Here is a 15,265-nt window from a genome sequence, read left to right as displayed (position 1 = left end):
CTATCTGGTTTATTACCATTCAATGAGTTTTCTTTTTTAAATTACTTATCTGAACTTAGAAATAATAATATGAAATTCTAGGAAATTTATCAAATCAAAATTACAAAATTTGTGCCACACAAGATCTTGACCTAAAAAGGGCTGGGTCTTGCATGTAACAAAGTTCAGTGTTTATTCCAGGCCAGGTTAAGCCATTTGTATTTCTTTTGTTGTTTTTAATGGGTGAAAGGATGCCTTATTTGTATAACCTGCTTCAAAGGCAAATCATGTATAGCTGGATCTTGCTCTGTTCTTTTGAAGAGCACAAACCCACATGGACATGCTTCCTTATAATCCCACCAGGCACCAGATGAGCACTGACAGCAGGCTTCCACACAATACAAAGAAAGCAAAGGGCATTTTGGCAGACACGATTTTAAATATGCAAGCAACAACAAAGGGAAGGCTTGGGGGTAAATCTGTAGAGAAAGTATTGCCTAGGAGCCACCACTGGATTAACTACGATGCAAATTACATGTGCCATTGACGAGCACGGGGATGATATGCACACATGAAACGAGAGAGGCAGAGGTGGAGATGTACCCAGAGGACAAGAGAGGCACCAAACGTAAAAGCACCGCATGAGAGTTCTGCCACAAGGACAGGAGACCACAGCCTTCTCAAGTCCCAACTCACCAGCTTTTCATAACACATTCCAGCACTGAAACAATGCATGGGCACTAACCACCCACCCCACCCCACCCCAACATTACTGCTTTCTCTACCCTACTAAATGAAAACAAAATCTATGCTTGACCTGTAGCCAATGAGAAGCAGCATCCCTTCCATTTGAGAACATGACCAGCAGGTCTGAGCTACAGAAGGGAGAAAAAAGCAGCTTCCCAACCCACATGAGGTGTTAGGTACTGTAGCAGGGGAGCAAATTCTGTGTTCATTGTGAAAAATGCAATCAATAATTATGAAACCAGATAGATGGGAAGGTCCCTATCACCATTGGGGCAAGAAAGCAAATATACGTGCAGGTAGGTAGCAAGTCTCAACAAGAAATTCCAAATGAAAGAAATTACTAAGGCCCAGCAGAGAAACAAATTGAATCAATAGGGCCCCACCATTAACAGAAAGCTTCTCTAACATATATGGAATTTGATCAGGAGCAGAGAGGGGACATGACCAGTCACCCTCCGAGCAGCCAACAAATTCCACACTCTCTAATAGTATGCTAGCACTGTGCTCAGTTTTCCAGAATTTCAGTCTTCCTGCCAAAGGTCTCTATTGACTCACTTCCTGTACATAGAAACCTAACTGATGCACATCCTGGGAATAAAGGCCTAATTGATGCACTTCTTGCAAGTACTTTTTTTAAGAGAATATTCTTAATGACCCTGTCCTTATAATAAATGGACTAACTGATACTATCAATGAATTAAGAGAAAAAAATATTAACAAAAACATTCACAAGGTATTCTTCACTCTCAGCTCTGTAACAAAACCATTCAGAATGAAAAATGAAAGAGCCAAAAAGAAAAACACAACAAATTACAAAGAATTCAAAAATTTCAAAATAAGAAAAATTCACCAAAAATGGACCAAAAAAAATTTAAACACTTTCTTAAGAGCCCACCCCCAATCCAGAGTCTAAGATTGAAGCCTCCCTCCATAATAGGAGACGTTGTTCACAGGTCCCGAATGAGCTTGGTTGTATCCAGTGCTGGCGGAACTGGGCTGGACAGGTGTCTGGAGCAACAGCTCATGTTAGTCACTCAGATTATGAGCAAAGCAAACCCAAATTAACCTGGGAGCTATCCTCTTCTTACATTCGGGTCCAAAGAAACAAAGCACAGCTTCATAATACTCCCAGGTCTGTTCATTCACATTTTCACTTTGGCTGGGGAATTCTATCATTCACATTTCCCAGACCAAGATTAACTTATCTGTTATGTTCTTTTTGTCTTTTTCTTTGTGTTCCTCATTCGCTGTTGTGAGAGGGGGCAGGGATTGTTTTTCCTGAATTTGAAGAATTCCTTCTGTTTGATTTTTTTTTTCTGTCACAGAAAAAGAAAATCCAGTAAAAAGGTAATTGTGTCTTTTTTTTTTTTTTTTTTTTGCTGTTCCCAAAATTCACAAGAAATCAGCTATATTTAATATTTTGTGCACATCTTCATTTTTCCAAAAGTAAAAATTTTAAAATAATGAATATAATAATGTCTTGGCACAACTGAAGTTAACACTGGCGCAATTTACTTCACCTTCCATTACATTTTGTTTTTTTGTAAGTTCTCTTTACTCTTTTGTACCTTTGTGATGAAATTTGCTCTCAGGTTGTTGTGTGCCTACAACAGCCGATGTTCAGACTGATACAGAGTCTTATGCGGCGGCCCTTGTTCTTCCCGAACCATTGTCAATGTGTCCCAGAAAACAAGTCGCCACTACAGCAGAGTTTTCATAGGATCAGCGGCACCTGATTGACAAACTCCAAGGCCAAAAGGACAGTAAGACAGAAACATATCACCATATTGCACTTTACCAGTCCACCAATCCCCTTTCATCCCATGTCATCTCAGGGCTACATTTTCTCAAGCATCTGGCATGGTATGTAAAACGTGAACTACAAGAATATGTATAGGAGGGCAAGAGCAGAAAAGCTCCTACATATGCAAAAACGGGAGGCAAGAGGGAAGGAGCATGAGGGAGTGATGGACCATTGCTAAATTATGGTTCTTGGGACAAGATCTTTGAACTCTGCATTACAAGCATGTGTCAATCTCTCCTGAGTTCTTGATGCCATATTTCCCAGAAGAGGTCAAAACCTGTACTAACTAACAAGACATGAATTTACCAAAAGACCCCTAAGCTAAATTCAGAGGATGTACAGGGCATCAATAATAAAGAGCAGAATTCATAAGACTAACCCAGCATTATTTGTTCTTTCCCATCTTACCGTCCAACTGAAATCTTACCAGTAAACACATAATAAAACAAGGGGATGCTTCCCCAGGAAACAAGGCAATTTTGGCTTGGTTCATGTAGGTGTACCTCTCTCTTCTTCTTCACTGTGGGCCTTTAGCATTACTAACCTCTCACTCTTAAGAAAATGCCTATCACCCCACCAATGACTCTATCAAAACGGTAAGGGTTTAGTTGCACCACGGTGGAGCGTGGGAGTGTGTGGAAAGCATGTGTGCGTCTAGTGAAAGCTTTCTTGATTGCCTCAGGATGCCAAATACTCTTGATATTCTTCCCACTGCTGTTCTGTCTCAGTTCCTACCCCAGCTCCTGTACATGCACCATTCCCAAATCACTCTCTCCCTCCCTTTTTTAATCAATCTACATCCCAGCAGCAGCTAAATTTGAGTTTCCTGGACATTCTCCTTGGAGCTGCTCTTGAAGAGCAAGGGCTCATGAACGGAGTTCAATGTCACTGAGTTGTTCTTCGGTCCCTGGAGGATGAGGGAAGGGGAGGTGAGTGGATTGGTATTGGCTGAAGATGATGACAGCAGGTTTGAGGTCAAGCCCCCTGAGAGAGCACTGCTGCGACTAGAGAGGATGTTATTGTTAAAATGGGCCTTGTAGTAGTGATTGAGGTGATCAGAACGTGCAATGGAAGGCAATGTCATCACATTGCCCTCTTGGGAATGTGAAGACTGAAGTCTGAGGGTGCCGCCGCTTCCGTGTAAGAGTCCTGTGCCCCCAGAAATGCCCCCAACACTGCCTCCTCCAGCAGTCGCACCTCCTGTAAGCTCATCCTCCACATTGACAATCTCAATGGCTCGTGCAGGCCCATGATGCTTATGTAACTGGTGCTGCTTTCGCAGTTTGTAAAAGACCACCAGCATCACAGCTGCCATAAAAGTGATGGCCACAAAACAGCCAATAATGATCTTGGTGGTTTTCATCACATCATCCAAGCCTGGTACACTCTCTGTCACTACTGTTATGGGCACAGTGAAAGCCCGTTCATTCGATCGTGTAGAGTGGGGTGATGTGGTTGTTGTAGAAGTTGAAACCCAGCCTTCCCAGCTCTCAGAGGGGGTGGATATACTAAATCGTACAGTAGACTCGTTTGTGTTCTGTCGTACAGCATCCTCCCTCGCATTTGACTCCACTGTCTCAACAGTGACTGTGGTGAAGTAACTAAAACTACTGCCAGAATCAGCAGCTGAAACATTTAGCACAGCTGAGGCAGTTGTGTTGCCTGCTGAGTTGGTCACCATGCAAGTGTACTGGCCTGCGTCCTGCACTGTCACGTTGGTGAAGTTAAGAGTCCCATCATGCAGCACAGAGATTCTCACTCGATATGACCCATGAGTCATCAGGGTCCCATTCGGGGTCAACCAGTTTACAGATGTCATTGTTGTTCCCGTTCGACATTTTAATTCTGCTGCCATGCCCTCGGTTACATTCAGGTCTGTAGGTGGTTCGACAATCACTGGGGCATAGCAAGTAAAGTGACTCTGGTCCAATTCACCAATGTATCTTCCTTTCAAAAGCGGAGGGGCGTGGCAACGGGCACAACAGGTAGTATTACTTGGCACGGTCTCCTTCAGCCACCAGCTAAGCCACAGCACATCACAATTGCAGATCCAAGGGTTATGGTTGAGATGCACCCTTTCCAGGCGGTGAAGTGGTGTGAATAGATCGTGGGGAAGAGAGTGCAAGTTGTTGTGGGAAAGGTTCAGTTCCTCCAGGTTTTTGAGATCATCAAAGGCATTTCGTTCTATGACTGATACCTGTGCATGCATCAGCCAGAGTTTGCGCAGTGACATAAGCCCCTGAAAGGATCCAGGACGAATAATTTCTAGCCGATTCCCAGATAATTCCAGCTCTTCAAGTTTCCCAAGAGGTGTGAGGTTGGGAATGTCCTTAAGTCCACACATGCCAAGGTTCAGATATCGTAGATTGAGTAGACCATCAAAGGCAGCTTCTGAAATATACTCCAGCTTCTTAAGCTCGCCCAGGTCCAGACGCCGCAGTGATGGCACGCGGTTGAAAGCGTACGATGGGATGCTTTCAATGGGATTGTTTCTCAGCCATAATTCCCGCAGCTTGGACAGATATTCAAATGCATGCGTGGGCACCAGTGTTAGTTTATTGTCAAAGAGTTCAAGGGTGTTGAGATTGGGCAGGCCATTGAATGCACCTACTTCAATAGTTCGGATCATGTTCTTTGACAGTTGCAGAATCTCCAAGTGCCGCAAGTGTTTGAAGGTATCTGTCCGAATTACCTGATGGGAAAAGAAGAAAGTGTTATCAGTGAGGGGCCTAAAAGACAGTCATCTTGAAATGCATGAGATAATGACAGAGAGAGAGAGAGAGACTTGCATGGAAAGAAAACAGCAAGAGAAGTAAATTGCCAGATAGAAAAATGAGAAATCACTTTGATTTGAAATGATAAGCCACACTATCTGATGCATTGATCAGTATATACAAAGAAATATAGGATGGCAGAGAGAATTAATATTGGAATATCTAAAGATACTAAATGTCTCTGAAACTCCCTTCAGAAATAAAAAACACACTCACCTGTATAGCATTCTCCTGTAGGTTCAAGTACCGTGTGTTGACAGAGATACTCTCAGGCACTTCCTGTAGATCTCGGCGGGTGCAAATCACACGACTTGCCTGGTTGGAACAGCTGCAAGGGGAGGGACATGGCGAAGCCCCACTCACATCTCGCCACGGCAACAAGACAACGAACAGGAAGAGGAGGAGACACCTCAAGCAGGAAGGTGTGGAGAAGGAACAGGCTTCTTTCCGGACACCGGTTACCGTGGCAAGAGACATTTCCATTTCTTCATGTCCCCTCACTGGTTTGAACAGCAAAGAGTTAGAGAGGCAGAGCAATTGTAAGTTACTGGAAAAAAAGCAAAGAAGAAAGAGTTAACGCTTTATAGACGAACTGTAAATATACCTAATTCAGAATAAAGAACCTTTTACCATGAACAAACTAGAAAAATAACAGCATACACAGGATGATCACAGAAAGACAGACTTGAAGGAATTCACCTTACCATTCTGAATTGGAATTAGTATCATATAATGCCAAATTCACTTAATACTAAGGGGCTGCCCAATCAAGATTCCATAAATTACACTCTGTTACACCCCATCACATTGACTCCATTATCTTGAATTAAACTGATGCACAGCAAGAAGGAAAAGGCAACCAAATCTATTGTATAGGCAGAATGGAAACAGGACAGCAGATGGAGAATTCTCCATTTAGCTGCTGTATACATAATAGCTAGCAAACAAGCTCTAAAACAGAAAAGCTTTGCCTCATCCCTTCTACCATGATGATAGTAATTGAATACAGAGGCCTTATATGACTGCTACACCCATATTCACCCCACTAAGCCATTTAAGAAATTATCATTTTTTTACCTCCTTCATCAAGTACCAACATCACCTTCTGCCTGTCTCATCCCCCACAGAATCCAGTATCCCAGTTCCTTTGTGTTCCCACACTCTCACTGTATGTTCAGCTTTCATAAATTACATACAGCTTTCCCTTTTCTTTCAAGCACAAAGGCTCTCGCTCTCTGTCTTTCATTTTTCATGTGCTGTTTCTTGTTTCCTGCTTTCTTCAGTTCTCTGTGTTCCCTGTTTCTTCAGGTTCTCCATGCCTCTCTCTCCCTCACTGATTTTTAATCTTCCTTCCTTCCCTTCTATTCCCATTCATATTCCCTTCCACTCTTTCCCACCATTACAATGGGGTTGTCATGGAAATACTCTCTCACACACAGGGTAAAGCACTGACTCCCTTTTTCTCTTACAAATACCACCATCTTTTATTTTCCTCTCCACCTCCGCCCCTCTCACCCACTCACATGCCATATCCGATGTACTCTGTGACACAGACTGTTTTCTTAACTTTGTATCTTTGAGTCTCTTTCTCAATACTATCTAACCAAGCAATGCTTAATTCCTTACTTATTCTTAAATTCCCAGAAATCTCTTTTTTATTTCTTCTACTCCTTGCTTTCACAAGGTCCAAGAGAAGACTATGAAATATTTACACACTTTTTCTTTACCCAAACGAAGCATCATCTAATCCGTTTTCTCCTATGAAAGAGGACGCACCCCTGTTTTAACACACTCTCTCTCTCCTTCCAACATTCAGTTCATTTGTCTAGTTCAAGAGCTCTTCTCCTGTGTCCTCTACAGGATATAAACTTGTTCACTAGCTGCATGTTCATGTCTAGCTTTCCATCTTGTAAAAAAAGCTCACATACATGTTTAGATCAGGCCTCTCCTATATAGATCTGGTTGTCTACCAAGTGCAAGTCTTACCTCATTTCTCTGCTAAATAAACTCAATCACGTTTTCTTAAACCTCACAAACCTGGTCTACCTATCCAATTCTGTTCTCTCATCCCAATTTTTCTATACAAGTTTGTTCAGGCAATATCTTTCTTTTTTTAAGCAGATATATGGAACTGCACACTGCAACTCTAAAGTCACATCTTTTCAAATTAAATATTTTTTAATAAATCCTGATACCTTCCTTATAAGTTGCCATCATGTTCATCATCTATTTAACCTCTAGAAACATGCTGAACCTACATCAAAAATGTATTATTTACCCTCTTATCTTTAATGAAATAAACATGCATTCATCTCCAGAATGCTCAAAGGTCTATGAGATATACCTTTTGAATCCATGTTTATATATATATCTTTCAAAGCAAGCATTAACTGTTTAGTACACGGCTATCCTTTCCATTATTTCAAATCAGACCCGATAGACAGGACAAGAACACCTCTTCATGAGTTAAATGGACATATAATCTACTCAAACCCAGCCTCTCCTCCCAACTCTTTTGTACACACACATTCTGTTCAGGGCTTCCTAAAAAAAGATATTTTAAAATCAAGTCCAAGTTCATAGTTCATCCCTTTAAATTAAAAAAGATATGCTGAACAGATTCTTTCTCTTATCTCTAATATATAACCCTGCACATGTCTCCACTCAGCTGCATTTGCTGAGTTCTTACACATAACAAAGATGCATCCATGTAATTCAGCCAAGTCTCTCCAGCTAACCTATCTACATGCACTTGTTCGTGGTTTGTCACTTCAAACTAAACTTACTCGAATATTCTGTCAAAGAGTATCTTTCCATCCTTTCAGGTTAAACTTGTTCTCCAATGATCAAGCCATTTACTCTTGAAATACACAAGCCTGTACATCTCTGAAAGGAACATTTCCTGTCTTGTCTCATCTATGAAAACTTGATGACCTTTCCTTCCCTAGAACCCTCTTATCTCTGATATGTATATACACAAATTAAACTAAGCAGATCAGGACATTCAACCTACTTGATCCACAAAAATCATGTTGTATGCCACCTTGACTCAGAACATAAAGTGCCACAGAAGCTGAAGGTATAAAAATGGCTGCTTCAATAATCAACTACACAAGGGAGGTATAATCAAAAAGAGAACACAAAGTATTTGACAAAAAAGAGATAAAACAAATGCAGGCAGTGCCGCCAAGTGTGACTTCAGAGGGCCTGTTCCCAAAATATCAGCTGGGGTGACTTTATTCCTTGCCCACCATTAACACAGTAGCTGATATATTAAGACTACTTTCACACTTGCCTCCCAAATTCTGAAAACGTTGACTACACTATATTTGTATCAGTTAAGGCCTTGACCCAACTTGGCCCCCTACTCCATGTTTCATAGGCTACTTCCAGGGTATGGCTTATAAATATCACCCATGGGTTAGTATTGGTATCAGAAAAACCTCCAAAAAATCCTAGTATTGCCCCACCAGAGCTCCCCAGGAGGCCCTAGATAACCCTCTTTTTTGGTAAATGTCCCAGCATCCTTGTAACTTTGCCGAATACCCTCATAATGTGACAAAAGGTTCCACCTCCCATTGCTGACCTCCATTGCTTCTAGCATTCCTTTACTTTCCCTTCTATTCCCTTAGAGTAAAGTACATTCTTTACGTGAGCATATTGCTACTCCTAATTCCCATTTACCCACTATAGCACTTGGAGGAGATGTCCAGTCACTTGTATAGTATATTCTTAAAAAGTGTGGACCCTTTTAGACCAGACCCATTCTCTATTGTATGCTGTCTTTCTGACCTTTGAAACCTGTTACTATATATATGTAACATGTATATGTAACACATAGAGTGAGAGGAGTGTTTCACCACACACCATTTTTAAATAAATCTGTTCAGATCGACCATTTTCTATAAACAAATTTTCATGTCCAGTACAAGTTTATCCTACAATCTATTCAAAAAAAATGTCCCAGTTGCTTCCGATTCTCATACATATGCACATCTTTTCAATCTACATCTCCTCTCAATTCTCTTTTATATAAAATTCAGTCAGGGTACTACTTCTCTTCTGTATGTCTCTTTGACCCACATCCTGTCACGCTGGCCTATCTTCCAAGTTCAATTTCTCTCTTATTTGTTGTATGAAAATATATAAACTCTTTTCTTAAGTCAAGATGTGTCCTCCAATCTGTTAAACCTTTTCAAATATCTAGTCGCTTTTCTTCCATCGCTTATATAGACGTCTGATTAACGATGCAGACTGGGACATTCCATCTGTTTGACCTGTTGGTCTCATTATTACATAAGCGCATTCAGCAATCCAGGCCAAGTTGGTGCTCTTTCTTTCTATAACAAACTGTTCAACCACTCAGGCCATGTAAGATGGTTTAGCAGGTCCTGGTTACTCTCCTCCTTGACTAAAACAAGCCCAATCACCTGCCCTGAAAAAGTTGTGCTCTGCTTGTATTTTCTCTCCACCTGTCCAGTTTGCACTCCCCTTCTCGTCATTTTTACATAAACCTGCTCATCTGAGTGGACTAACATACTCCTCATGGCTAACTCTTATACACCTGTGCAATCACAGCCTCTCCAACATAAACCTGTAGGTCACATCACTACTCCTCCTCCTCCTCCTCATCGTCATCCATCCTTTAAGGATTTCTTTAAAATTATCTTGTCAAGATTGTGCCCATTCTTTTTTCTTTATTCATTTTAATACAGGCTCTCTTTTCACCACATACTGATTCTCCATCTGACATATACCGTGAGAGACAGAGATCTGCAATGTAGTGTATCTTCTAAAACATCTGCCATTACTGCAGAAATCTAAAGATGTCTCCTGAGTGAGTCATAGAACATCTATTGATGGCACTGTCCTTTATAACTTCTATTTCCATGTATACTGGGCAACAATAAAGGAAAATTCTCACTTTGCATCCACCTTAAAGCAGCACTTGCGCAGAAACAGTTAGGCACAAATCCAGACAAAATAACTCCAGCTGCTTCTCTACAGAAAAAGTATGAATGTCTGAACATTGTTTTTTCCACAATCTAAATGACACAGCCTTCTACACCTTGTCATGTCAGATTTCTTGACTGTCCACTCACACACAACCTTGCCCTGCCAAACACCCTCAGCCTCCTCAATAACATGTGTCATCAGACATTGCCATTCTTCATAGCCCTGGTCTCCACAGACACTGACTTACCCTTTAATACTGAAATGCAGAACCTTAAACTCCTCAAGCCTCCGTAAAGGTCTACCTTGTCTTTTGCAACCTATGGTATAATGGTGCCACCAGAATTGAAACAGTTTTCCTAGAAACCCCACAGGATAAAAATCATCAGGCAAAAGTAATTTACAATTCCAATTTCCATTGCCTTCACATGCACCATTTTGTTTTGTTGTGTGTGATGGTGGTAGTGTGTGTGTGTGTGAGGGGGTGATTGTTGGGAGAAAGGGGGTTGAAGAAAAATTCATCACCTTTAAGCCTTTCATTCATTATAAGAGCAACCAGTGTCCCAACTCCGTAACACCTCCTCAGATTCAGAAACTGCACACCCCCCCCATAGGTTCTCCATCTTCTCTCATACATACCAAGAAAATGAAGAAGCAAATCCTTCTAGCAAATAAACAGCCAGAATTACACTCCCCCAGACCCCCACCCCCCAACAAATAACAGCATCACCACCATCTTCTGTCTCTGTGTTTTTGAGGTAAATCAGTAGCTCAAACCTCCATCACCACGTCGCTAGTACTAAGACTAAAACAGCCTTAGTTGCTATGGAGATCACTCACCATTTTGTGTCTCAGCAGCAGAAGCAGCAGCAGCAGCAGCAAAGGCAGAGGGGGGGTGGTGCCTTTTGAGATCAGATCCGACTGATATCCCGCCTCCTTGTTCCATCCCCACCCGGTGGTAATAATAATAATAATAATAATAATAATAATAAACTTTCAGGGATGAATAAAAAAATCAACTTCAAATCCAGAAACGGAAGAAATGATTCAACAGCCTGCTGTCTCACAGAACTTCATTCTCTAATATTCATAACCTATCTATTTGGGGGCGGGGGGGGGCACATCAAACAACACAAATTTCAATGATGTGATCAAGAACTTCTAATTAGAATCGATCTGTAAAGAAAGAAAAAAAAAAAGAAAAAAATAAAAAGAATGGAATCTGTAACTAACTCATCATTGCGACCCAGCTCTCCCTCCTGGAATTCTAGTCACTTTTCTCCCAGTCTGCATCTTACCAAATTATGACGACTATATTTAACTGTGACCTCCACTATGCCAAGGAATTTAGCTGCTGAACTGAACACGAGCAACTCTAAGGGTTTGAGGTTTTAAATCTGGAAATTTTCCAAACCCCATCCACCTCAAACTTGGATTGCTGCTAGATGGTTATTTTTCGGTGGAATGGATTTATTTCACATCGGTCAGTTTAAAGCCACAATATGACATAGTGAGAAGATGAATGGAAGCTGCCAGTGTAGTGCATGTGCTAAGATGTGCAATCACTGGACAGCATAATGAGTCTTTCAGCCAAGCAACCTAAGCATAGGAGCGCAGTAAGAGTTAATCACAGCAGGTAGAGCAAATAATACGTGACAACGGAAATCTCTAATAGTGAAATCTTCGTTCAAAACACACGTTAAGAATCAACGGTAAATCAAATCTCTCGCGTTAAGGAAATGACAGTGTTGCCCGTTTATCATCTACGGCCACCGATTTGCTTTTTTTCCATGGGGGACTGGAAGGGGAGGGGGGTGTTTCCTACCCGACTTCAAATTAACTCAAGCAGCAATTATTTTAAAATTTTTCGGCAGCAATACGGCCACTAATCTACTCATCCGCGAGTATGAAATACCGAAGTCCTCAAAAATATCGACGACGTAACAAATGGGACGCAAAGATGCGAAATAACTGAAAATCGATATCCAGTCTACTAGAAAATCTTTCTTTCTCGGCGAGTGTGTCAGCTATTTTATCTCTGCAGTCAAAATAAAACATCGACGCGCACAGCAAAGAGGCACAAAATGATATGAGATCCAAACAAACCTGTGCTAAGAAATCACAAAATGCAGCCTCGCCATCATAGCGGTAGGAATACGAGAGAGAGGGAGAGCGCGAGAGAGGGAGAGGGAGAGAGAGAGATAGAGCGCGCGCACGAGGGAGAGAGAGAGAGAGAGAGAGAGAAAACAATTAATGAAATAATAGCCACCGTCTAAAAATGAACACTGATATCTAAATCGAATCTCTTCAGGCACTGTATTCAGATAACGGGTGTCCTATGCAAAAAAAATGAAATACGAAACGTGATTTTAAGAAAGAAGAGCAGCTTCAGATGAATTCAATAATGCCATCCAAAACGAAATTGATAGGTATAATTAAAGTCCAGACTGCCGAACAGGTGTCTCCGAGAGCAAAAAGAAAGTAATTTCAGTTGGATATCAGCTAGCAATTAAAGTCATCTTTAACTGAAAAGGATGATCGGTCTTCCTCCATTCGCCAGGTCTTGGAAATCGTGACCTTCAAGCACAATCCATCGGCGCGAAAAAAATAGTTCCTTTATTTAATTATTGTTTTTCAAGATCAGTTTCCTCCTTTCCCTCAAATCACTTGTATTTGCAGATTCAAAACTAGACAGCTCCGAATATTTACACAGTTAAAATTATTCCAAGATCTTTTTCCAGCAGCTCCATCCACTCTTCGCCGCGGTGAATCAAGAAATTCATACGTGGAGCGATATACATATTATGCCATTTTCGTGTAAACACGTATGTATATCATGCAGTCTTTTTCGTGTACGTTAAAAGATAAAAATACACGGCTGCGAGTTCTTGGTGTTTTAAAGGCTGGCTTTCTTAAAATGCTTTATTCGACGGTCGCTGCATCCTGCGGTGCCGTGCCTAAGACGGAGCCTGTCGAAATCAGCCGAACCGAGCCGAGTTGAGCCGAATCACTGCCGATGTACGGCGGACAGAGGGAATGCAGGTCGGAGACAGGCTGCGCATCCACTTTTTTCTTGTCCGGAAGTGTGCGTGCGTGTGTGTGTGTGTTTGCTTCAGTTATATCTTCAGACGTCTTAAGAAGCTTGAACTTTATTATCACTAAACTCCATTTTTGTCAGACCTGCTTCCACACACGACTCGAGACATTCCGAGATGTGCATCACCATTGTTGATCTGTAGAAATGCCTCGGTAGACATGCGTATTAATGAAACACATCTCCTTGGATGCCCAGGTGAATAGCGACTCTTCTCAAGTCGCGTTGAGGTGGAATTCCGCCAAGGAGGTGGTGGGAAACGTAAAGAGGTAACCGACTTAAACCGAAAATTCGGGCCAAATACAGGCTCTTTTACTTTCGGAGCCTTGATATTTTCTGTTGCATGGACTGGGGAAGCGAGTAGGGGAAAGGTGGGTGTAGGGGGCGGGGTACCTTGAATCGGCCACGTCTGCAGACCCCCCGAATAATCCACAAGGAATTCAAATCCGATACTGCGGAATTATAAGAAAGTGCAACCACGTTCCTCCTCTGGCTCTGTTCCCCTTTACGTTCCTTCTGCGCGTTCTTCGTTCCTTCGTTTGTTTTCCTAGGCACTCGCCCCTCTTGTTCTTCGCTGCGGAAGCTCCATGTTGCCTTACTCCTGATGCCTCAGTGACAAGCAAAGACTGTGCGCGTGCGGGGGTTGGGGGGGTTGATTGTCGGCGTGGGGGTGGATTTTGGGGAGTCTAAACGTGGCAATGGGTCAGACCCAGCACGCCACTCGGGGTGACTGGGAGATGTCTATCTGGTATGAATTCGTAGTTGCTCACATCATGAAAGATACCGCATGTCCATATCCATATATATCCGGACGAGGCTGTATCTTTTAAAATAACACATTGATTGGAGCATCAGAATGGAATCCGCTATCGGCATTTTGAACGATGGAAGCCCCTTCTTTCTGTTAAAGGCTTTCCATAAAGACACAGTGGTAAGCACTACACTATATGTGCATCTTTGAAACAATTCGTAAATATATAAAATGGATCAGGATTCAAAGATGCGCTCCCATCCCCCCTCTCCTCGGCCCCCATTCTCTCTCTCCGACTTTCTTTTCTATAGAAGGCAAATAATTTGTTCTTTGTTGCGTGATTAGAGTTTCCAGTCACACAGCAGTGCAGTCTCACTCCCTCCCTCTTCTCTTTGTACCCCCCCTTCCCTTCCTCCCTCTCTTACTCCAATAACCTCTCTGCTAGTCTGTTCTGGGATGGAGCACCAGTTTTCTGAAATTGCTTAGTGGATTGGGGGGCATTCTACTTTACTTGTGTGCATGCAAAGAGTTGCCATACGACAGCAGAACATTTCACAAAGGCATGTATTTTTATGCTTATACCGCAAGTTTCTGCTCGCTGGTGCATTTTAAAAATCAGAGGCCAGTCCTCCTATGTTGATTTTTTACAAAAGCTGGACTGCAAGACAAAAGACAAAGAAAAGTGACAAGGCTCATATGTATATTGTTGAGCAGTCCTTATAATAGGAGTCAACTCCTATTTAGCATTCACTCACTTATTTCCCACAAGAAGCCTAGCTTATTTACTTCATTTGAAAAGACAGCAGTTTCCTGCTTTGTGGCCACTGCTGCCAGGATAGGCTGAGGACCCCAAGAGCGTTCATAAGATTAAGCAAGTTTGAAATTGTACACATTAAAAGCATGCAACAACATCTGCATAATACAGGCAAAAGAAAAATTATATTAGTAGGCTTCCAAATTGGCCTACTGTTTTTTATACATTTTAATGTTCTTCAGTTATTATGCGTGACTCGCTTAGGAAGTGCACACGGTATCCATCATGCAACAATCTCAATGTCAGAACAATCCCTCTTGTTCACATACTATCTCTCAAGGATACCTTAAGCTATGACAGCGTGATGGCTTTTATCACAGTATGGGGTGTCATCTATGTATTAACAAAA

General features: G+C 41.8%; 1 protein-coding gene across 2 annotated transcripts; it reads right to left on the bottom strand.

Moving 5' to 3' along the window:
* Positions 1-2,084: 2,084 nt before the first annotated feature.
* On the bottom strand, positions 2,085-13,974 carry lrrc4ba (leucine rich repeat containing 4Ba). Of its 2 annotated transcripts, XM_039774812.1 has the most exons (4): positions 12,364-13,974; positions 11,098-11,433; positions 5,521-5,851; positions 2,085-5,222 (listed from the first exon to the last, which is right to left on the bottom strand). In XM_039774812.1, the coding sequence occupies exons 3-4, from the start codon at positions 5,785-5,787 to the stop codon at positions 3,342-3,344; spliced, it is 2,148 nt and encodes a 715-aa protein (XP_039630746.1). In that variant the 5' UTR covers positions 5,788-5,851; positions 11,098-11,433; positions 12,364-13,974; the 3' UTR covers positions 2,085-3,341. The 2 variants fall into 2 exon arrangements, with proteins under 2 accessions (XP_039630746.1, XP_039630747.1); XM_039774813.1 differs by lacking the exons at positions 11,098-11,433; positions 12,364-13,974 and adding an exon at positions 6,382-6,550.
* Positions 13,975-15,265: the final 1,291 nt, after the last annotated feature.

This window comes from Polypterus senegalus, chromosome 13 (assembly GCF_016835505.1).
Source record: "Polypterus senegalus isolate Bchr_013 chromosome 13, ASM1683550v1, whole genome shotgun sequence".
Taxonomy (NCBI): Eukaryota; Metazoa; Chordata; class Cladistia; order Polypteriformes; family Polypteridae; genus Polypterus; species Polypterus senegalus.
Note: the sequence above shows the minus strand (reverse complement) of the source record. Positions and strands in the feature narration are given on the sequence as shown.